The sequence below is a fragment of the Bubalus bubalis genome, chromosome 10, assembly GCF_019923935.1.
Source record: "Bubalus bubalis isolate 160015118507 breed Murrah chromosome 10, NDDB_SH_1, whole genome shotgun sequence".
In the NCBI taxonomy this organism is placed as follows: domain Eukaryota; kingdom Metazoa; phylum Chordata; class Mammalia; order Artiodactyla; family Bovidae; genus Bubalus; species Bubalus bubalis.
The window spans coordinates 55,645,113-55,670,303 of record NC_059166.1 but is presented as its reverse complement, the minus strand read 5'-3'; the positions used below and the strand labels follow the sequence as shown (position 1 = coordinate 55,670,303).

Here is a 25,191-nt window from a genome sequence, read left to right as displayed (position 1 = left end):
TCCAAAATCACTGCAGATGGAGACTGCAGCCATGAAATTAAAAGACACTTGCTCCTTGGAAGAAAACCTATGACCAACCTAGACAGCATATTAAAAAGCAAAGACATTACTCTGCCAACAAAGGTCTGTCCAGTGAAAGCTATGGTTTTTCCAGTAGTCATGTATGGATGAGAGTTGGACTATAAAGAAAGCTGAGTGCTGAAGAATTGATGCTTTTGAACTGTGGTGTTGGAGAAGACTCTTGAGAGTCCCTTGGACAGCAAGGAGATCAAACCTGTCAGTCCTAAAGGAAATCAACCCTGAATATTCATTGGAAGGACTGATGCTGAAGCTGAAACTCCAACACTTTGGCCACCTGATGTGAAGAACTGACTCAATAGAAAAGACCCTGATTCTGGGAAAGACTGAAGGTAGGAGGAGAAGGGAACAACAGAGGATGAGATGGTTGGATGGCATCACTGACTCAATGGACATGAGTTTAAGCAAGCTCTGGGAGTTGATGATGGACAGGAAAGCCTGGTGTGCTGCAGTCCATGGGGTCGCAAAGAGTCAGACACAACTGAGCGACTGAACTGAACTGATATTGAGGACATGGCCATTTCCATTATGAGAATTTGAAGAAAGAGGAACAAATGGTGATTGATGAAAGGGGATTAGCAGAAGGAACAAAGGAATCTCCTCCCCCTCCTTCCCTCATTCCCCTGACCATCATCCTCAAAGAAAGCCCCAACTGACTCCATCATGCCCCTGTGGAAAGACCACAGGGACAGCTGCCTTTCTGGCTAACCCACATGACATGAAACTACAAGAAAGGAAAAGAAACACAACAGACAAGCATTTGCAATGCTTTCAGTCTCAAACTTTCATAGAGTAATATTTTGATTCATGGAAACTTGAATCTACAATTTTACAAACATCAGTGGAAAACCTATCTTTATCCTACCCTCCATATGTAGTCTGGTACCAGTCCCTAACAGGGCTGTTAAACTCTGCACAGACCACTTTATAAAAATAGGCCCTTTTATCTGCTGCCAGAGAGCAACAAAAGAACTCTTGTGTGTCTGTGGAGATTCTAGGATTATGTTAGAATGGATAATAGAAAGACAAATACTTGCTAAAATATTGTCTGTTACTCCCAGAATCGCTATAGCAATACCCAGGCCAAGCAGCTGAGAAAAGCCTTAACACACTATGCAATTCAAATGCAGCCCATCACTGCTGCTATAATTACAGGTGCCTCCCTTCCTCCTCTCAGATCTGTGGATAAAAGCCTAGGGCTGAATTTGTATCTCAGCTGCACAGAAGCTGAAACTAGTAGTCAATAAACACAGAGAACTCTGCATTTGACAGGCAGGCTCTTGTAGGACAGAGCTAACCTATTGTTCAACTGTTCTTCCACACTCACATTATCGGGATGACAAAAAGGGAAGGGATGTTTTTGGATGCTCCCCAAATCCAAGGACTTTATTTCATTTAAGCCCCACAAGAATCACATGAGGTGTTATTACTCTTATTTTTATATTTTAAATAAGAAAAATGAGACTCAAAGGTTGAGTTATTTCCTTAGGTTACACACCTTTCTAAGTAGTAGAATTGGCCCTGGAATTCCAGTCTTTCCAAGCACATTGTCCATGGGAAAAACACATGCCTTTTGCAGATCAGTGTGGACTCAGGTTCCTGTCAATAGTAGGTTATTAGCGATGGGTTTCCCTGGTGACTCAGTGGTAAAGAATCCACCTGCAATGTAGGAGAAGTGGGTTCGATTCATGGGTTGGGAAGGTTCCCTGGAGAAGGAAAAGGCCAACCCCTCCAGTATTCTTGCCTGGAAAATCCCATGGACAGAGGAGCCTGGCAGGCTATAAAGTCCATGGGGTTTCAAGAGTTAGACGTGACTTAGGGACTAAACCACCATCACCACGGCAATAGGCCATTGTTCTTATAATTTGTAAACTCCTCCCAAAGGCTAATACATAACAATTTTTAAATTAGAACTCTGCACCTCCATGCTTTTAGGGGAAGGTGGAGTGATCAAGATTTAAAATTCACTGAAGCTGTATCTGTGTGCAGACAGATAAGAATACTGAACTTATGGGCAACCTAAAAGATTAAAAAGAGTACATCAGGGTAACTAGAGAAGCAATATTTGGGAAGACACAGAGAGGCAATGCTTAGAATCTCTAGAATCTCTGCCTTATTAAAATATTTGTGCCAAGGTTATAAAGGTTCTATTAAAGGAAATGGACAGTGTCCACCAGCCATGTGAAAATTCACCTTCTTACACAGTGTAAGCTGTTCTCAGATTTTAGCTGTACTAACATTGAAACCACTTCTTTCTCTCTGAGCAGGCCAAAGGGATCTCCTTTCAGTGCTATAGGCTCCTCTCAAATAGAGAATCCAGGATAATTACTTCCAATGTCCCACTCTGTAGATCATACCATTAATCTATCTCAAAGGCTCCAGCCACACATTTTTATATACCATTTACTAGAAATTTATGAAGCCTTAACATGTCCAGTTTTAAAAAATATGATCTGAAATACATAGAAAAAAAAATCGACTATTTAAAAGTATACCCTTTAAAGAAAAACCTGGGTAAACCTAGCAACAAACCCTGAGGAATTACCCATTTCAGAATGTTAATTGTTATGTGGAAGTGACTTTTGAAGTTCAATTTAATTTCCTGAAAACCCCAAACAACTCTATTTCCCTACAGAAAATAATTAAGCATCGGGGATGATAACATGATTAGAAAGTAAAACACCTGGAATTTGCTTAGCGAATCAGAATGCAAAGAGAGGACTGCTGTGAAACTGCAGCTGCTCCTCTCCTGCCCAAACTCATCACCACTGCTGAAGAGCCATTATCATCTTCAGAAGGTGGTGGGGGTGGGGGAGGGAGGCCTGCCACTGTAGAGAAATACTCCACTATTTATTTATCACCTGTCTAAAGGTCTACTGGGTCCTGGTTGATCATCTGGCCCCTCTTGTTCCTGAAGGGCAGCCCACTGGCCTGAAAAACACTCCACAGAACTCTGGGGTAGGGGCGGGGGATCATCCTTGTGCGAGTAAGATGCAGAAGCATTTGATCTAAATGAGCCTGAACCAATTGCAGAAATCAATAGTCTGTGTTGCAAAATCAATTAAATGATTGACCAATTGATTGATTATATTAACACTTAGGTTCTTATACAGCAGATACTTCACTAAGCACTATATGTGTGTTATCTTTTTTAATCCCAAGAATAACTTTATAGGTGAATAATATTATCATGCCCATTTTGTAAGGAGCTAAAACTTAGGAAGATTCAGCAGCATATTCTAATCACATAACTCAAAAACAGCAGAGCCAGGTTCAAACTAAGATATGCTTAGTTCAAGCCCAAATTCATGACCCTATAATAGAGCTGGTTGATAAATGACAGACATCTATACAGTGGAAAGTCAGACACTTAAAAATTGGATACAAAAAATACTTGAAGATAGAAAAATGTTCACAATAAGGTGTTGTGAAAATAAATTAATAAAACACGTACAGTAAAGAGTCAAGGAGATAAATCTCAGAATGACATTTATGGTGAAATAATGGGTAATCTTTAATCATTTATATATATATATTTCTATTTTCTACAATAACTATGCATCACTTTTATACTCAATCCAAATATTTTCATTTTAAAAGGCGAGCAAATAGAAGCAAAATTACAATAGTGGTTTTAGGTGAATGGCACAATTATGAGAGATCGTTTTCACTTTTCCATATTTTCCCAAATGTACCACAAAGCATTACTCCATAACTATACACACACACATAGTTAAAAATTCTAAAGAGCTGAGCTGCTTTCTAAAATGTATAACTGGACGCCTGCGGCAGAGACTATCAGTGGTTCTTCAATATTCATTCTCCATGTCTTCTACAGGAATAGACCCTGAGATTTTCAACTGGGCATATTTCCTGTAATATGGCTTCAATCCCCAGCCTCCTGTGCACACAGATGTAGCCATGTGCCTAAGTTCCTGTCCATAAGGTATGAGATCAAATGGAGTGTGCAACATCCAGGACGTGTCCATACTGCTTTTGGGAAGGTGCACAAGATGGCTAGACTATGAGAAAGGCCACACCAGATGCCAGATATAGATGCCAGAAGAGACAGCTGGAAGTAACACAGACCCCAGCAGGCTGCAGATGGCATGGCAGATCCACCATGCCATCCCTGACTTGTATGTGAGAGCCAAGAGAATATCTCTCATTTAGTTTTGTCTTTCTAGAAGGTAGGGTGAAGTTTATGTTACTGAATCCACATTCTAACTAATATAGTACTGAAACACTTAATTTATACTAGTTCTCTCTCTCTCCCTCTCTCTCTCTATATATATATACACACACACACACAAATGTGTATGTGTAAGTGTCATGCATATATATGTAAGTATATACGTGTGTGTGTGTGTGTGTGTGTGTATATATATATATATATATATATATATATATGAAAAACATTAATGGCATCACTATGATTTGAGACAAGAGACCCAGACCAGCTGAAGACTTCTGATGGAGCAGTGGAGAGAAGGAACACATACAGCACAGCCACTCTAATAGCTAAGCTAATATCAAGAATGGAATGTCCAAGTAAATGCCTTGAGTGAGTGAGTGAAGTCACTCAGTCGTGTCTGACTCTTTTCAACCCCATGGACTGTAGACAACCAGGCTCCTCCATCCATGGGATTCTCCAGGAAAGAAAACTGGAGTGGGTTGCCACTGCCTTCTCGAGGGGATCTTCCCAACCCAGGGATCAAACCCAGGTTTCCCACATTGCAGGGAGACGGTTTACTCCCTGAGCCACCAGGGAAGCCCTAGTAAATGCCTTAGTAGACCACAAGTCTTAATGAAAGATGCAAACAACAGGTTTTAGAAATCTTTCCCTGCAGATGTAGTCAGATTCCTCTCTTCATGTTAGATTATGTATTTACATGTTACTGTGTGTATTTGTCACATCGCTTTGCAATTTTCTTTTAGGTGGCTACCTATACCTGTAGAATATGAGATCTACATAGACTTTTTTTTTTTTTTTTGGACGTGTCCATGGCATGCAGGATCTTAGCTTCCTGATAAGGGATTGAACCAATGCCCTCTGCAGTGCAAGCACAGAGTCTTAACCACTGGACCGCCAAAGAAGTCCTGATGCAGAGACTTTGAACTTCTTAGCGTCCTAAAGCCAATGGCATAAGGTAAGCAGTGAAATGTTTGCTAAATGAATGATTCAAAGAATGAATGAATGAAAAAATAACAAATAGGATTACTGGTTGCTTGTACAAGTACAGAATTAAATACCAAGGTATTTATTACAAATAGGCAATAGATTACAGGATATATATTAAAATACAAACTCTAAATATTAGCAAAAAAAAAAAAATCTCCAAGCGTATACATTTTGGTAAGTTATATCAAACTAAATGTGAATTTCTTTGTGTGTGTGTGCTCAGTCATGTCTGAGTCCTTGCAACCCCATGGACTGTAGCCCACCAGGTTCATCTGTCCATGGAATTTCCCAGACAAAGAATACTGGAGTGGATTCCCATTTCCTACCCAGAGGATGTTCCCGACCCAGGGATCAAACTCACATCTCTTGCATTTTCTGCATTGGCAGGTGAGCTCTTTACCACTGTGCCACCTGGGAAGTCCCGAATTTCCTAAAGTCAATACAGTGGATTCTTCAAAATTAACAAGGTAAGGAGATAAAATATTGAAACACAGCCTATAGTACAGAGTTTTAAAAATATAGATCTTGCTGCCTATAAGAAAAAAAAAACAGTATCAGTAGGAACCTCCACATAATGTATTTTGTAATAACTATATTTGGGGGAAATTTTCATATTTTGAAGCTTCAGTTATATCTCACTTTTCATTACTGTATTATGTCAATAATCGAAGAACTGGATTAGATACCAATGCTGAATAAATATTTGTTGAATATCTGAATCAAAAATGGAAGCAAAATTGAAAGAGTTGATAGGAAGCTTTTGGCTTCCTCCTTACAATTACAGTATAAAGCATTACTTTATTTTCTGATAAACAAGTTTAGCTTTATCTCTTTCTTGAACAATAGCACCAAAAGAGAGAGATTACTTATACTAAATACAGCTTTTTCTTACTAATATGTAGTGAATTTTTTGTATTCAAGTTCAGTGCCCTTATAACATACACAGTACAAGAGAACAATAAACAAATTTCAGCGTTAAAATTCTATCCACACTTCACTTAGAAAATATGGTACTTTGAAATCTTAGCTAAGATTCTATCCTTGTTTATATTCAAAATGCTAATGTAGTTTGGTGACCTGCTAGGCAATAAAAGATGTACAAAATTCAAAGAACTTTGAGCAGTTCACTTCCCTTATCACTTTCTTGTGGCTGTCGAGTTTAGTCAAGTCAGAAACCCCTATTTAAAGCCAATAAATGAGTATCCTTGAATAAATATAAATGTATTATTATCTACCATATGCATTTTTTCATATCCTGTGTGTGTGTGTATATATATATATATATTTATACTCCACAAATGGAAAGATTAAAGACAGAATAATTCTAGACTTATAATTGTATAAATATACATATGAAAACCTATTCTATTTCTGTTTTGTAAATAATTTCATTTATATCATTTTTTTCAGATTCCACATATAAGTGATATCATATGACATTTATTTACAAAACAGAAATAGACTCACAGACATAGAAAATAAACTTATAGTTACCAAAGGGAAGCAATGGATAAATTAGAAGTTTTGGTTTAACAAATGCACACTACTGTATATAAAATAAACAAGGACCTATTGTATAACACTATATAAGGAGCAATATAATAACTCATAAAGGAAAATAACCTGAAAAATAATATACATATACAAATGTAAAACTGAATCACTTTGCTGTACACCTGAAACTAACACAGCATTGTAAACCAACTATACTTAAATTTAAAAAAAATTAGATAACAACAACAACAAAATCTGTGAAATTCATATCATATAAAAGGGTTTTTCATTCTTCTTCCAGAGAACTACACACCACCAAATACAAGTTTTTGAAATTACATGTTTCCATTAATTAAAATAATTGACAATATTTAAACATATAGTGACAAACACAGCTAAGTCCAAATACAAACTTCTGAGGAATACTAAAGTTAACTCAATGAGCTTCCCCAATCCATATCCTAAAATTATCATTAGCATTTAATTATGATGATTTCAATACTTTAAAATCTCTAACCAATTTATAATTGTGCTACTATTAATGGTACCATCAATAAGGTATCTCCTATAATAATTCTGTATAAAGTCTCCCATATTGCAATTTAAATTATTGGAATATATGTAATAAACTTGTGTCTTACCTAATTGGTAATTAATATGAAAAGCTCTTAGTTACCAATAATTTGGACAGATACAAATATTATCAGTTTTAATACTAAAGAAACGTATATAATTGACAATGTCCACCTGAAACAAATATACAAGCACTCTGGTTTCATTCCAAAAGCAGTGTACAGATTTCAGCTCTTGGCACCATGACCTAACAATGACACGGACAGTATAGTCACAGCAATGGGAAGGTGGGGTAAGGGTGGATGTAGTTTAGTCCAAGAGATTTCTAATGAACACCATCTAGGCTAGGCTCTATTTTCTGCCCAGATTCTGGGTCATTTCCATGTACTCATTCATGACAACTGAGTTAGGGTCTTCTTAACTAGAACAGATGCCTGCTACAATGTTTTTCTGATAGATTTTGTGAAAACAAAATTTTAAAAGGATCTGTTAGGGATGACTTTAGTAGGAGGTTGAGGGGGAAAGGTCCCACAACTATTCATCATCGTAGACATTATTTGTAAAACAACACCTGCTTAAGATCCCTTTGGGCTGTGGGGTTGGTTATGTGAATGTGAATATTCTAAATGCTTATGTTTTAAAGGATCAGTCAGCCCATCCGTGGTGTGCTGAGAGCCCAACACTGTGTGTGTTCTGCAAGGAATGATAAAATATCCAAGCCGCACCCTTATCTACAAAATTCACTCACTGTTTTTCACAGCCTAGTCATGATTATTGATTACCAATCCAGAAAGTTGATGTACCCACCCACTATAAACAGAGGAATTATAAATTTTAAGGTTAAAATCTCTTTAGGATTATCTAGCTCAGTGATTGATTTTCTACCTGCCTGGGAGTTTTATTTTGTGTGTGTGTGTGTGTTTAGTGTATCCCTTAAGAGTTTTCTTTAAAAATGTATTTTTAAAAGTGAAAGCACAACTATCCAGTTGTGAAACTATGCGGTTGTGGAAAATGAAACATTTTAAATCACAGTATCTCCAGGTTTGGGAATCAAGAGTTTAAATTATTAAATGTTTAAAATTATTATTATTATTATTAAATTCTTAAATGTGAAACAAGATTTGGGAATCATTTATCTGATCAAATTTCCTTGCCAATGCTTGAATTTATTGTGCAGAATCCCCATCTAAGATAGACCCTTTGGAGGAGACAAAACGATCCAGATTTTTAAAAGGACAGCTGATGCATGGAACAGCAAGAGGAAGAGAAATGCATCTTAGAGAACAAGCTGAGGATGAGTGATTGAAACATCAGCCCTATTCTCCAGGCAGGCTTCCTAACAGATCAACACAGAACCCTCAGGGAAAGGTTACAGAATAGAATAGTGCTCAGTCCTTCACCCACCAGAAGCAGGAATTCAACTGCAACTTCACATACTCCAGCATCATTTCCACTACCATGCAGATGTGCTTCCAGAAAACACACAAACAAGACTTAAGACATTTTTCAACCTGCATTCAGTCCATTCTTCCTTTAGGTTATCATAAAATTTTGAGATCGCCCCTCCTTTATTCCACTCCTGTCAGCTGAGAATCACTGCTCCAAATAGATCAAGTACAGTCACTTGTGTATCACAAAACATGAATAATAGCTAAAAGTTCTACAAAACATGAATAATAGCTAAAAGTTTGTGTATCTACAAAACATGAATAATAGCTAAAAGAAGGAAAAAAAATTAAGTATACATAAAAGCAGGCACAGCTTTTCAGAAAATGTTTTGAAACATAAACGAGAAAAAATACGCAGCTGTGGAAAAGTGAACTAATCTTAAACCACTGGATTTAACATAATTTCTTTGCTTATTACAATATTTTGGCTTTTAAGTGAAAGAAAGTGAAAGTTGCTCAGTCGTGTCTGACTCTTTGTGACCCCATGGACTATGCAGTCCATGGAATTCTGTAGACCAGAATGCTGGAGTGGGTAGCCTTCCCTTCTTCAGGGGATCTTCCCAACCCAGGGATCGAACCCAGGTCTCCCACACTGCAGGGGATTCTTTACCAGCTGAGCCATTTTTGCTTTTAGTGGTAACTTATTTCCTACTTTTATTGTGGACATTGGATAATGCCAATTAAATGCCTGATATACAAAAATGAAAAGAGAAATTGTGGACTTTCTCTTCTATCTAACTACCAACATAGTAGAAAGTTGGTTCTAAAAGTCAATAAACCTTTTAAACATGTTTATGATCACTTCAGGTGCAATGCAAGGAAGTCTTAGAAAAGACAGACTATCACAAACATTTTATGCACAGTTTAAGAAGTTGAATGAAATGCACATGAGTAATAACAAATTTGACTTTGCTCTACGCATACACAGTAAATGAATGACTACATCCTCAGTCCCCAAAGTCCTTTTCTACCAATAAGCCCAGGGTTCTATGCATCTTTCTGTTAATTCCAATATTATCCTTGGAAGTTAGATGGAAACCAAGTACCCATTCTACAGAAACATAAATCAAGGCCTAGTGAGATTTAATTATTTTTCACTAGATGACAAAGTAAAAAGTAAAATTCATAATTCAAACAGATCTGGGGTCCTGAGTTCATGTAGAATTAGAAACTATCACTACAATGAACGCATTCTACTAAAATTGCTTTCAATTTTAATTTAATTTTAAATTCTGATAATTTTATATTGTATAAAATGATACAATGATTACACACACACACACACACACACACACACATATATATAATTTCAGTAAAGGAAATCTCTTAGAATTAGAAACACTATGAATACCTTGGAGACAATATACTATATTCCTCAAAGATGCTAATGGTACTTTTAAGGTGGCTTCCAATGCATCTCCCTTAGATTAATGAAACTTTTCTCTGCTTAATCATTTGATATGGCCATGTGTTAAAAAGATATCCCTTTATTTCATTTCAGAATTTCACTTAAGAAGTACTCGTGATCCCAGGCAAAGAATTTTTTCAAAACTTCAATGATCAAGGACGAGGGTGGGTTCTTTGCTTTCATTTCAATAACACAGAGAAAAGAGATCTACTTCTTCTTCATAAAATGTAAGCCGCAGACTGAGAAACCACTTGACTGCGTTGCAGACCAAGTCAAGCCCATCCTTTCACTTCAATTGCTTTCTAGGAGTAACAAATAGGAGTACAAACCCTGTAACCTAAATATTAAAGCTCTGAAAAAGCAAGGCCTTATCTATCCTGTGACAAGGCCAGTCTATTCCTTGTCCCAAAGCTCACCTTCTTAACTTCTGCCTAAATTATTTTCTTGTTCTGAGTCTTCTGCCAATGATACATTTCCCTCTCTTCTTCCCTATCACACTTTTTTTTTTTCCTTTAACAGGTTTCAGCCAGCATCTCATCCCGCCTTTAAAAATACAAACCTATAGAAATCTCCTTTAAACAACTATTGTATATATTTTCTGTATCACTCAAATGACACTTTAATATGTATATGTCTTTTCTCTTTAATGGGATTACAAAATCTTTGAGGTCAGAATCTGGATCTTAGACTTCTATTGATATTTGCCTGGTACGTCATATGTACTCAATTATTATTTGCTAAATAAATGGTGTGGTGAAAGTTCTGGACAAGGAAGAAGATGACTTCGACTTTGGCAGGTATGGGAGAAGGGGATGGAAGGAGCTATAGAAAGAGATACAGAAAATGAATAACTCATGGGAGACTGTTATTTGAAAGAAAATTTAGAAGAAACAAAACAGGCAAAAGTCTTGGGGAAGTGACAGGAACCAGTAACTCTTCCTAAAACTGATACAAAGCAAAGAGAGTCAGAGGCAACCCTAGAAAAATAGCATAATTCACTGAAAAACATTACTTATCCGGCAGTCAGGATATTCACGTTTTGATCTAAAATTTAACATTAACTAGCTGTGACCAGAACAAGCGATTTCATTGCTGTTGGCAACTCACGTCTAAACCTTGGATACCAGACCTGATCTCTAAAGACCCCTTTGGCTCAGATATTATACGATTCTATAGTCTTCCTTCATCTTGAGAGAGTTTTCATTTCATTTCTTCTGAACAAAGGAGGGGGGGCTGAATTCACTAAAAGGTATAATAAACAATACAGAAGCATTTGTTGCTAAAAAGATAAGTGGGATATAAAAAACAACATAAAATAATGTTGACAAATGCCTATGGTGACACTGAAGCAGAACTTTTCTTTAACATCTGCTTTGCTTATTTGATCACTTTAGCTGAGCAATATTTCCATTGTAATAGGTCGAGGACTCAAGAGTGAGGCAGAGCTGTAGACAGAAATGGGAATTAGAGGCAACACCTTCCAAACACTTGCTTTAGCTCAATGATGGTAAAGTGCCTTGTTGATTTAAAAGGGTGTGAAAAGCATTTAAAGATCCTTTTCACTGGGAGGAAATATGCCAATATAAGAATATCATTGACATCTTATTTAAAACCATTGCATATGCTCAAAGATTTGGACTAATACAAGCAAAACAATCAATTTACAATACACCGAGATGTCTGGCATTAATCTAAAAATGACTGTGTATCAGACAGTATTTGACTTCCCTCTTTTTTCAGCCTCCCCTTCACATCAGTGCTAATCACTCAGCACTCCCTTAGGCACCTGGAATTCTCTTTTGTATCGGAGCATCTCTGCCACAGACAGAATCGATTGATCTAATAAACTCATCCTAACTTTACAGTCTAGGGACCATGTGCTCTCCCGTCCATAATATACTTATCTTAAAACAAGGCCATGGGAGAGGGCAAATGCTAAACCAAAAAGAAAGACTGATAGATAGAATTACATGTATCAGTGGGGAAAATATCTGAACCCCACAACCTCCCCAGATCCTTTTAGATCTTTACACATAGCTCTGCTGTCACCTGTCTCTATTAAAAGAATGTTTAGTTTTAATTAAAAAAATGAAGGGCTCAAATCAATCAATAGGGAAATGCTATATTTGAATGTTGTGGTAAATGGAGAGGCGCCTCAAAGCCCAAATATAAAAATAAAATGGAAAACGAAAAATCCTGCAGAAAAATTTTAAGGGTCTTCTCTAACCTCCCACTCAGTTTTACCATATTAGTTTTATCTGATAAGCTAATTGTCACTTTGAAAATACAGCAATATGAAATGTTTGGCTCTAAAGGTATGAGGCAGGAGACAAATAAGCCAGTAATTCAGGGATGAATGAGTGGGAATGTGGAGTAGGCAGGAGGGTGAAAACTGGTGACTCTGAGGCCACCTCCCATCTAGCTGAGTGCTTTTGGTTTGGTCAACTTGGAATTTTTTAAACAATTTTTTTTAAAAATATGTACAATCTAAATTGGGGAGATTTTTAAGTAAAAACTTGGGTTTCAGGTTTTTCTGGAATAATCAAAGGAACAGGCAACTTTGGGAAGACAATTTCACAAGGCAAGAAGAAGCAGTTGGAAGGGACAATCTCATAAGAGACTGAGGCTTGACTTTCACCATAGGACTGTCACTAAACCTGTTCTCAATGTAAACCAAAGAACTGTCCTTTTCAGGGGCAGAAGGAACCTGAATACACTAAAGTTTGGTAACCTGAACAGAGAAGTTTCATTAAGAAAAACAAGGGAAGGATTAAAAAGATAGTATAAAACCAAGGTCAAGTATCCAGGACTCCACTGAAACTGCAGAAGAACTTTTTTTTTTTAATTATTTTTGCAGTTTCTCTAGTACAGATAAGTTCTGTTTAAAGAAAAAAAAAAAGTTTAAAGAAAAGTCAAATTTGTTCTTTTCAGTTAGTGAAAAGAAAGGATTCATCATCACTTACCCTCAACACCCTGGATCCTCTCAAAGAATTTTAAATGTCTTTTACTTTTGAAATAAAAAACACATATAGTTCCATTTATAAAGTGAGCTCTTAAAGGTATTTCCTTATTAAAACTTGGTCCTAAACCTAGGTTCACAGTACATGGTGAAGGTCTGAAGAAAGCTTATTTAACCTACATTAAATCTTGAAAATGCATTAATGAGTCTTTTAAAGGTACAATTTTAACTCCACAATCTTCAACTATAAAGACTATATAGAGCTAATCTGCCTTGCCCTTTCGATTAAACTTGTTAAGGGCGTTCTATTTAGTCAGCACCCAGAATGGGCCATTAAAATTCTTGTTCGGTAAGAGTTGTGTTCAGTGCTCTGTTGTTTTAAATTCCATTAAATCCAAATGGTCTTTATCACCCCATGACCACCCCTGACTTCAATCAGCCAATTTAATTACCTTACAAAATTGTCAGCAGAAGCAGCAAGGAAAAACAGGAAGCCTTATGACGTTATCAGACTGAAATCTTCCTCTTCAGTGTTTAATCTAGACCAGTCAATAAGGATGATGAGCACCTACTTCCTTCCCTTTCAAGGGCTTTTGACCTTACCATTCATGCTAAGATTTAAGGTTTAAGTTTCATTTGAAGCAATTCTAGTACCTTGAGAACTGGATTACAAATTGAAAACCCATTTAGAAGATAAAGCTTCACCACCCAAATGCAAAACAATCAACAATTCCATTTCAATATTTCAGACCATCCTACAGAGGAAAACCGAGGATCTTTCAGAAACCCTAGGTATTATGGATGCAGTAGATTAATGATTTAATGCTGATTAATGATGTAGTGATGTAAGGATAGTACAGTTCAAAGACAGTAAACTACTTTCTATTCTGATATGTCAAAATGGACATCGATAATTTCCAGGGAATAAATGGAACTGGAGCTAAAATAACACAGTAAAATCTAAGAACAGAAGGAAAATAAATTTCTCTCACTTAACTTTCTACCACAAAAGAATAAGCCATCTTCTTTATCAGAAATTTTCATAATTAAAAGAAAATCAGAGATTATGGCATCATTATCATAGGCAACCCTTTATTTAAAGGTGAATAGACTTGAAAAGGCCCTGATAATCAATGATGCATCCCATGCTTGGTCTATATTACGCTCCTCCTTTGTGTGGGAGCATTAACTTCCCTGTGCTGAGTAAATGTTGAAACAGTGTCATTTGAGAATTCAGGGAATGAACACACTGCAATGACACTTAAGTTAAAAAGCAAAAGGTGGTCTGTCTGGAGAAATGCCTACTGACATACAAACCCCTGCGTAAAGACAACCTCACAACGCCAGAAAACGTGTTGAGTTCCATGTGTCTGGGTGGAGAAGGGGTGCTATTTCTAGAGGACGGAAAGATCATTTTTCAAAGTCATTTTCTGAAATGAGTGTGCCTCCGTTGATGGATCACATCAGAGCTATTCTTTGAAGCTTTAAGAATAAGTGGGAACTTATGTCAAAAACAGATTTTTTTTTTTCTTCTTCTTTTTAGTGCGGCAGTAGTGTTGGCGATTCTTGGAAAGATTCCCCTCCCCTGCTTTCCAGAGCTCAGCTGAGCAGGTGTTCGGGCTTTATCTGTTTCACTCAGTAGCCGCTGTTACTCCCCCATCCCCGCCTCCCAAGAGCCAGTTTTCCAGCTTCCAGATGTAAGGCCACTCCTCCCTCCCGCCCACCTCACCTCCCAAAGGAAGAAAAATCTCTTTCAAAGAACTTGTAGAGAGTGGCAGCTTCCAAGCCCTGCCAATTCGCTTACACTCCTCTATGATGTAGTACATCTGCTGCTAATTATTATATCTGGGAGCACATGAACTAGCCACTAAGTAGGGGGATTTCCATAGGAACCCATTCCGTTCCCTCTCACCCTGTGGGCTTTATAACCTGGGCTGTCCCTGAGCTGGCGGCCTTCACCTTCGGCCTGGACACAAGGAAGAAGCTACGCGTGTGCATGGATGCAGGGCCAGCGCACAGTGTGCCAAGAAGTTCCAGCGCGTCCTGGGAAGACCTCACCTGGGAAAGCCTTTTAAGAAAGCCGCCCTACTGACACGCCAAAGAGAAAAGCTAGGTCGACATCTGAAGGGAATTAGTGGCTTACCACAAACCAGCTCAGCTCTTCCTAGAAAAGTCTTGGAGAAGCTGCCCACGAGTTTGGGAGAAAGTTTGGGTTCACGTTTTCGTTCTTGGCATTCGAAATGCCATTTCAGATAAGGAATGTGATCAACTCGACCTCAAAGATCCCAAACAAGTGATGGTTTGCGTATTGATTCCTTAAAGAGGATACCAAAGCTCCCTTCCCCCCACACTCCGGGCGGGACTGCTAGCCCTGCGCGGAGCCCAATCCCGAGCTGGCTTCTACTCCTCCCCTTGCTTTCCGGGGAGCAGAGGTCGAGCGGACCCGGAAGAGAGGGTGGCGAAAGTAACAAAAGAAACCTTCAAGTACCTCCGAGCCACTGTCACTTCGGGAGAACGAGGCAGTGGGGCCCAAGCCCCCGGGGACGGAAGGATGCCGCCTGCGCCCCTCCAACCGCCGGCTGGGCCGGGCCGCAGCTGCGGGGAGACAAAGGTGCCTCGTTTACATCGCCCGCCCCCGCCGCCGGCTGCGGGGCCGAAGCGCACCAGAGAGGGCCCACGGGGGCGTGGCAGTTCCGCGCATGGAAACGCCGACCCCGGAACGTTCGACCTAACCTGGAGCGGGGAAACTAACCCTCTAACTGTGCAAGCTCCACCGTGTACACGCGCCCGCTGGGTGGCCGCCCTGGAGAAGGCAGGCTGGGCCAAACCAAGATCTTGGGAGGGGAATCCGCCAAGACCCACCCGAGGCGCAACGCCGGCCCGCCCACGGGCGAGGAGCTGACCCTAGGCTGATCCTCAGGTTGCTCCCCCATCGCTCCGGGCTGCCCGAAAGCTTCGGGAAAGCTACCTGGAGTCGGCGCTCGGGAGACGGTCCCCCAGAAGTGTTTGCAAAGCATCTTCGGAGAAGCAGGCCCGGGTGTGCAGCCCCAGGTCAGGCGAGGGGGAGGGGGCGCCGGGATACAGGCGCTGGCGCACACGACTGCAGGAAGTTTTCCTGGGAACCAAAGAGGAGTCATTGTGCCAGAGTGGTGGACGTGCCTCCCGAGAGTGCATTTGTCGGCGCGCGAGCGAGTGTGTTTGTGAGAAAGACAGAGAGCGAGCGAGAGACTGATCGTCCATCCAGAAGATGGGCGGGGGTAGCGAGGGACTCGGCAAGTAGCAGTCAGTACCCTAAGCTGCTCCCCTATCCACACCCGTTGGTAGGAGGACGCAGGGTCAAGTCACCGTCATAGCGGGAACGGGGAAAACCGGGAAAGGACTGCTTAGAGCCCACGAAGGTGGTTTTCCACCACCTACGGGAAAGGGGTCTGAGGATGGGGCGGTAGCCGAACTGGGCCCGCCGTTGCCATAGTGCCGCTGCAGAGGCGCCGAGCGGCTGGCAGAGGCCACACCAGGGTCGGAGGGGGAAGAGGCTGGAGGCCACCTCCTCACCCGCGCCCCAGAGGCAGCTGCTCCACTAGCGAGTCAACCCCCTTCCCTTCCAAGGCTCCGGGCCAGCGGTGAGCCTCTGGTTCACCTTTTCAGCTGAAGTTGAAAATAACATTTCTCAAGAGTGGCTCATATGCGCGCAACCAACCTCCACTTCATTCAGAACAGGTTTTTCCCAGAAGAAAATAAAACTCCCGCCACTGCATCAAAATATCTCCATCAGGGAAATGTTCCAATGGTTATAATGTACACAATCCTTCACCACTCGAGTCACAAACCAAAGAAAATGGATCTCCGCGTGGAAGATGTTTGAAGTTAATGGAGAAAATAACAGGTTATCTAGAAACTGGTCAGTTGGTTTAAGGTAGCAAGGCATAGGTGTGAAGGTGTTTTCCTACTCCCCTATTTCTTACGGACATTCTTAGTAAGCACTGGTCTAGGAAAATGTATTTTTGTGTGTGCGTCAGCTCTTTTGGAAAGCTGCTACACAGTCTGCTACAGTCGCCAAGATTTTTAATATGAAGATATGAAATGATCAGCGAATGTAACAATCTAATGATTCAGCAAATATTATGCTGCAAGACCAGAGCAGCAATAATTAAATCTTTAGAGTATTGGTGGTCGTTTTCTGGCTCCCAGCTTTCTTCTACCCCCCCCCCCCTTAGCCCTCAAACACACTAAGACACTCATTCACAAACACAGTTCAGAAGACACCTCGGTATTCCAAATAAGTAGGTTGTACTACTCAAAATATTGGGCAAAACTACCAAACTGTGGCACTTACAATGCTTGAAGCAGAGCAACTGAACACACACACGTTTCCAATGATACAGGGACCCATTTAATTTCATCCAAAGAAACAAGCATTCCTGTGGACTCTTGTTGCTAAGAGCAACGTGCTTAAGTACCATCTAAAGGCATGCAGAAAGCAGGAAAACTACAACAGTAGGAATCCACTTATTGTCTTTTTTCATTATCAGTCCTGTGGGCTCCAGGTGTGTCTATGTATTGGTGGGGGAGGGAAGGAAGGGTTCCCTTTCTCGGTATGTGAAAGCATTCCTACCCAGGTTCCACAAAGCCCCAGATAGATGATAAATTTTATCATTATAGAAAAAGCGTATAAGAAACAGACAAGATGCTGCTGACATAATGGGAAATGCAGGCAATCACTCTTTGATTTAAATTTGAGTGACTTAATGTATCTGCTTTTATCTCAAAGACACATACTCAGGATTATATGGTTTCCTGCACTCTTTGGTCTAAATCCACTTGAAGTGTCAGAAGAGGTGTCCACAGTGGGAGCCTTTACCCTGTTGGCTTTCTCTTCTCTGGCTCTTATCTACTTAAGGAAACTTTTCCTGACTAGTTCTACTGAAACTCCATTGGCCAGTGGAGAGAGGCTGAGTGTTGCCCACGCTTCATTTCCTCCAAGTAAATCTTCTGGCCAACCTTTCCACTGGAGTCTCATGTTTAGATTTTCCTTTGAGCCCTAAAGAAACCTGATTCCTTAAGAAAAACAATGGATTCCCCTAATATACAATTGCCATTTTAGCTTTTTCTTTTTTGTTTAAATCATGCTACAAGTGAAATAAAGGTGCAGACTTAGGCTCCCATATACAGATTCCCTCGGCCTTTATCATCACTGTTTATCATGTATTAGTTCGGGAGGCACAGCGAGCAAGATGTGAGAAGACTCACAACTTAAAAACAGACAGAAACCCTTCCTTATGACGCTATTTCACTCAAACAGCAGCCTCCCTGTGTTAAGTACCTTCAACCTTACAACTGTATTTTTTAAAGCTCCGCGTATCCATAAAGGCACCAGGCATTGAGAAAATGGAGAGATTAACCGAAAAGGCTCTCTCTGATGACAAATCAAAAAGATTAGCGCCCTTCACTTGCGGACCTGTCCAGGACCCACGCGGAAGCGGACAGGCGCCAACTTGCCAAAGAGTTACCAGATATTAACTCAACAGCTGGGGCAATCTGAGAGGCGTGTAGCCCCAGCCGCTCACGTTCTTGGGGAAGGAGCTGCAAGCCAAGCCCGGAGGCTCCCGGGGAGACAAGCGGGAGCAGCGGTGGTGGCCGTACCCCCAGCGTCATTACCGACTCTGACACTGGCTACCATGGGGAGGTAACGCAGCGACCACTACCACACACTGACACTCGCCGCATCCTCCCGCGGCTATTTTTTTTTTTTAATAAAAAGGGGGGAAATAAATGAAATGAAAAGCACAAGTGGGTCCTTTCAAACCTCGGAAAGCCTCGGAGCAGGGAACAGGTCGAAATGCACCGAGCCCACCCGCCTAGCAGAGCCAACACGCCTGTTTACATCCGGCTGCCTCTGAGCCGGCAATGGAGAGGGATGGGGAATCTTACCAAATCTTAATACATGTGTGGTTCCTTGAGAATATCCAATCCACAGTAAACAGAGCAGGAGTTTAATGGTGCGCCTGAAGACTGGATTACTTAGAACCGGGGAAATAATCTTCATGGTGTTTCTGTGTCCACACGCGCAGCACCCACTTCCCCGATCTAGCGTTAGGCTCCCGGTTTGGGTAGGAATGAGGATGCGTCGAGTGGTGGCCGCAGACACGATCACGGCATGGTCACAGAGAGGAAGGAGTCTCCGCTTCCCAAACCCATTAGCAATCGCTGCATGTTCTTCACTCACTGCGCCAAGGAGCAACCTTCCACTGCAAGGGATGGTGGGACATCCATGTTAGTCGGGGAGCATCCGGGAGAAAGCCAGCACGCACACCCACAATGTCCGGCCGCGCGAGCCTGGGGAAGCAGAGGAGGAGGAAAATCAATAGGAAATCCAGCCTTGGAAACCGCCGAGGCGCCGGGAGCGATCCACGGTCCCAACACAAAAGGCGCTTTGCTCGCAAAGGTTTCGCCAGGCCCTATTCCACTGCACTGCTGCACAGCTTCTGACGTGAAGCCAAGATTAAGTGAGAAAAATTGAGATAGCTGCTTGCCTCTTAAGGCTTCCTGCCAGTGAGCTTCCCAATATCTATTATGCAACCAGTCTGGTCGCCCACCTTGAGTTGCAAGGAGGAAGTTGGATTTATTTACGTGGGGAAAAACAAGTGCTTTTATTTCCAGTAAAAGTCTTTACTAAGATAGTGACTGAGCTATGCAAGTGGACTTCCTACATCAACTGATGAATTTTAATAAATGACAACCTAAGTGAAAGTCACTTTGCCTAGGAGTTGTGAATAAAGAAGTGGTCTAAAACAGAGAAATTTACTGCAAATGTAACTTGTTTTTAGGCTGAACAAAGGTCTTTTTATACTTTTAGAATTTTGCCTAGGCATTAATATAGATTGAAATACTATTGCAGAGGCAAAGATAGTCTTTAAAAACTTGAGTGAGACATCCTTTGATTACTACCCAGTAATAAAAATACATTTCTGCAAGTGGACTTTTAGGGAGGAAATGTTGAAATAAAATGAAGGAATCGTATTTCCCCACCCATTTTTTGCCTTATCTTAAAATAATTGTGAATATATTAAAATACAATGATATTTGAAAAGGTGCAGCAAACTCCAAAGGCTTCAATAATTTATGCCCAAATTTCTTCTCACTTTGATTTTCTGAATATCTTTTTCTTGAAGACATGAAATATGGAATTGTAGCTTAAATGGCATTGAGTGTCATGGTTTTGTCTGAAAATGCCTTATTTTCTAGTGTTCTGATCAGATTAATCAGAGTCCCCAGACAGTGACTGTTGTCTTGGCTTTCACAATTTATTCAAGGAAAAAAGTACATAATTATATTTTCTTTTGTATTTTAGCTGTCCTCTGTGATGCATATAGGTAAAATATCCAACCATAATAGTTACATTAGTAAGTGAAAATAAATTGGACAGTGATAAATATATTACTATATATTAATATTTTTAAGTGATAGGAAGCCCAAAAGGCAAATTGCTGAAACTGTATCTTAAAAGTAATATCTTTTTCATAACCAACTAAGAGGACATAATGTTAACCCTTATGAAAAAGTTATCAGATCATATCATATTTGAAGAATACCTAATTTTTAAATGAGTGATATGAGAAGTATTTCTTCTAGATAGCAAGATTTCTTAAATCTATTTTTCTTAAGCTAGTATAAAATGCTGATCTGAAAATAAACCTACATTCTGCAAAGGCATTAGGTGGGCATTGATTTTTTTTTTTTTAAATGGAGGCATATCTGCAGTGTCAAAAATAAATATCATGAATGGCTAGTTCTGCAGTGTAGCAGGCAATTCAATCAAATAATCTGACTATTTGAGCACTTTAAAGGGAACACCTTGTGCTAAAACCAAGGGTATCTAGCGACTCCTTCAGTCCATGTTTAAAATATCTCTTGTAAAGCATGTACAGCCCAACATGCCCTGTCTTGTATTTGCTGTCTCATTTATTCCATTCTATTTGCCCTTTTTCTTTTTGATCCTAGGAGAGATAATAATGATCGCCAGGGCAAAAATAAATATTCTTATTTTTTATGTCAATATAATTGATATCTTCTACCTAAAAATAGTACGTTTTGATGTGGCTAATCAAAATACTGCAGTTTTGCAGTATAGTTAGCATTTAATGGAACTTGAGAAAACAAAATGTACCATAACTCCTTGTTCATATATTCTGTTAACATAATGGCATTTGATATTACAGTTGTAACTTTTCTACTTAAAACTAGCATTCGAAACTATTTAGGTTTTGTGAGATTATTTATTGGGTGTCTAGCTGTACTGAAAGATCAAGCTTCCAGATTCATGAAGTTCTTACATAGTAAATTAGGCAGTAAAAAGTCTATCGCAAAATCTTCTTACCATTAATTGGTCCCCAAAGAACCAATTTTGCACATATGCTAAATTAGGTTCATTTACATCCATCAGCTAATCTGAAAGATTTCAACACCACAGACAGCAACTCCACCTGTCCAATTGAACTTCTGCAAGACAAGAGACGACCTTTCTTCAGTACCGCGGACAGCGCTCCAGACGTGGATTTCTTTTGGAGCAGTACAGTGAAAGTAGTATATTGAATGGGTAATGTTCCATTGGAAGCGACAGTGTGCATATTTCTACTATACAGATTCTGGGAGCTTGAATTATTACATTGTTCACATTGTCAAGAAGACTATTTTGTCAACTGTGTTGTGTGTATATTTCAGTGTGACTTAATGGGGATTGCTTAGCATATCCAGGATGTGCCAATAGCCATCCCTTTCCAAAGCATACTACTACAAAAGCCATTCATTTACATTAACCGTGAGTCCCCTCATGAGCACTAAACTACTTGTTTCTCAGTACAGAAAGTTGCCTGAGAGACCACCAAAATTCAGAATATTGAATAATTCTGTCAGTGTTCAGTGGCTAAAGACATTTCTAAAATGTATAATTAGTTATCGCTTTAGAATTCGTCACCTTCAGATTTCCATCTGTTACAGGGTTATCAGACTAATTGTCATTCTTTCTCATTAAACTTCACTCACTCCCGGGGCAAAAACAACAACAACAATAAAACCCCTAAAATTACCTCCCCAATATTAGAACAAAATGATTTGAGGGTGTAGAAGATGTGGTATGGCAATTCTGAAGTTATTACAAGTTTCTCCACAATACTGATACCATGCATCATAATTTTGGGTCTATATGAAGGATTGATAGAGTCATTATATAGTATTTACTGATCATATTGAACTCTTCTTTTAAATTTGTAATTTGCTCCTCAAAAGAAAAAAAAAAACCCTAGTGGTGTTAGACAATCATATATATTTAGTAATTCTGAGGTTCATACACCTTATTCCATGGTTTTGATTGCTTTTTTCTCATTTTAATCATATGGCAACCTTTACTTCCAGGAGCCAAAGCTCTGTAGGTTCCAAGGTCAAAGCAGTGATGACAAACTGCAAATGCACACACACACACACACACACACACACACAGAGCAGCTGTGCCTAAAAGTAAGCCCAAAAAAGAAAAGAAAAAAGAAACCGCACAGCTAGAAGGCTGACATGAAGGATATCAAGCCCATGATAAATTAGCAAAGAACAAAATGCATTCCATGTTCACCCAGAGCTTGTTCCAAAAACAACAACAAAAAGCCATTAGCTTCATCTTTTACTCTATTTTTATATTTACTGACACTAATGACCTCTTATTCTTGGGCACTATTACTTGAGAAGCAATTTTAGTTTTCTATTCTCCCAGTGAAAATGAATCTTATTCTAGTTAGCTGCCACCTGCTGGGGCATGTACAAATGTGTAATAATCCTTACAGCACAAGGTTTTAAAAGACAATGCCTCTACCTTTTGCAAGAAATAGCAAATACATATCCCAGGATAACTTGAATTTCAAAGGTGTTTTTCAAAGGTTCTTTCATGTTATATCTATATTTCATTTTTCACATGGAATTTTTTTCTAAGAATTCCACTTGACTTGTCACTGAAGTCCTGCTGATATGTGACATTTGAAAACCCTCATCTTATAGTAACACCTGACCTATTCTTCCATGCATGTGGCCTGTTGTATTGCAGCTAAGCTAAAATAAACAGCCTGTTCATCCATGGCATTAGAGGTGCCAGAGAATAATGTCAGAGCTGATATCAGTTAAAACCACACTGTTGCATATTTGCACTTCACCCTTCCTATGAGTGCTATGCTATGCAATCCCTTGTGATTCTGAACACATTTCAGCTGTTACACCAACATTCTGCTGCATTGATGATTAATGACATTTAGAGCTTAATTAATTTTTAGATGAGAAAAGAAGTGTATCTTAATTAAGAAATTGAATTGGAATAGATTCACATGACCTGAAACCTTTTTAAAAAATTTCAGAACTGTGTAATCTTTAATGGGTTTAAATAGAAGAAAACAGGTAAGATTTCTAGTATCATTTATTTGCCTAACACCTTCCCTCTGTGTGTTTCATTTTGTTTGTTTAATAAATTCCTAGGGCCACTGGAAGCTGCTTTGGTTGTTACAGGAATGATTTATATAAAAAGTTACAAGGTAATGAACTTATACAAATCAAGATTGAAATATCAGTGCCTATCTTCAGCAGCTAAACTACAAACTAAGATTCAAATGAATCATGATCTGTTGTGAAATTAAAATAACCATCAATCCATAAGGTAATTTCTGATGACATGATACTTACAGCATGCAGATGAAGAAATGAGAGAAGATAATCTGTGCGTTACCATCAGGATAGTAGTAGTTAAGTTTTCCAACCTCTCCTAGTCCCTAAATTGGAAATCATTTTCTAAGGTGCCTCAGCTAGGTCCCCTGGTTTAGTAAAGAACTCTTTGAAAGTAAAAATATCAGAGAATGAGAGTCATTAAAAGTTCTTGACGTTTATGATCCACCCTGGCAACACCACTCCCCTCACCCTAATGGGACACTCTCCGAGTTTTTTTCAGAGGCTCTTAGTACTGGCACCGGTTAAAATGAATGTCTGTATACTTCCTCAGCACCGAACTAAGGAGCAGGGTTAATAGATGAATGGGCGGATGGAAGGGAGGCTGGGGAGTTGGTCAGACCCGCAGGCGGACACACAGCTTCTTGCCATCTGTCTCTCTTCGCCTCGCGTGAGTCCCAGTAGCTGAGGCCACTTCCTGACACGTCCACTTATTAAATTATTTTATGGGGAGAACGTGAGCGCCTGCAGCCAACCGAGCCAGTTGCATCCTTGACGGGAATTGGCTGAGGCGAGCGGGACAAAGCCACTCGCAGCTAGTCGGTCCAGCGGGTGCCCAGAGAGCACCGGGCTCCACCGCGCCTTCTTCCTTTCCAGGCGGAAAATGCCCCTCGCCCACCCCGGGTCTCTCCTGTCCTCGTGGGAACAGACGTCTCCGGAGGCAGCCCGGAGCGGAGCCCACCCGAGGGAAGCCCTTACCTTTCGCTGGGGGTGAGGCGGGCGGGGAGGGGGAGGGGTGGTCCTCGGGGAGGAGCAGCCGGAGGAGGTCGGGCGGGAAGTCCCCGGTTCCCGGACAGAGCAGCGCAGCCGCGGGCGCCGAGCGCGAGTGACGGCGGCGGCGGAGACGAAGACCTCGGAGCCGCGGCGGCGGCGGAGACAGACACGCCTCCTGGCGGGGGTTCCTCGCCTCTTGCTTTAAAGGCGCCGCGCTCTATTCCCCGCGGTCCCTACACGCTCCGGGCCGCCGCGGCCACCAGGGCGCAGCGCTCGCCCCTGGACCGTAGGAGCTAAGGTGAGAAAATTCTGGGCGCGCACACACACTTGGACATAATGAACTCCCCGGCCTGGACTTCCCCCACCGTATACGCCTGCCTACTCAGATGGGGCGCCTGGAAACGTGATGCTTGGTTAGGGAGTGATGCAAATCGCCAAGGGATTTGCCTGGCCCTGGGTGGTAGACAACAGGTAGAAGGAGCTCGCGCGCGTTTTGTTCTGGGTGGTGGCTTTTATACCTCTCCGAAACCATAGCAACGGATCTACTCTGCTGCCAGGATTTGGGGAGCAAGCTAGTAGTCTCCAA

The 25,191-nt window shown here is 40.4% G+C and overlaps 1 protein-coding gene and 1 long non-coding RNA gene across 10 annotated transcripts in view; one reads left to right on the top strand and one right to left on the bottom strand.

The window, feature by feature from the left end:
* The window catches only part of GRIK2 (glutamate ionotropic receptor kainate type subunit 2), a 742,533-nt gene extending 717,693 nt beyond the window's left edge, over positions 1 to 24,840 (bottom strand). For 2 of the 9 annotated variants that reach the window (XM_025294639.2, XM_025294642.2), the window contains exons 1-2: positions 24,591 to 24,840; positions 19,071 to 19,475 (exon numbers count right to left, since the gene is read on the bottom strand). In XM_025294639.2, the coding sequence (XP_025150424.1) occupies positions 19,071 to 19,185 (115 nt within the window). In that variant the 5' untranslated portion in view covers positions 19,186 to 19,475; positions 24,591 to 24,840. The other 7 variants (XM_025294643.2, XM_025294644.2, XM_025294641.2 and 4 more) reach the window with 6 other exon arrangements.
* Positions 13,756 to 15,048, top strand: LOC123327709. The gene is made up of 2 exons (XR_006542388.1): positions 13,756 to 13,934; positions 14,686 to 15,048. It is a non-coding gene; the product is annotated as an uncharacterized LOC123327709 (long non-coding RNA).
* Positions 24,841 to 25,191: the final 351 nt, after the last annotated feature.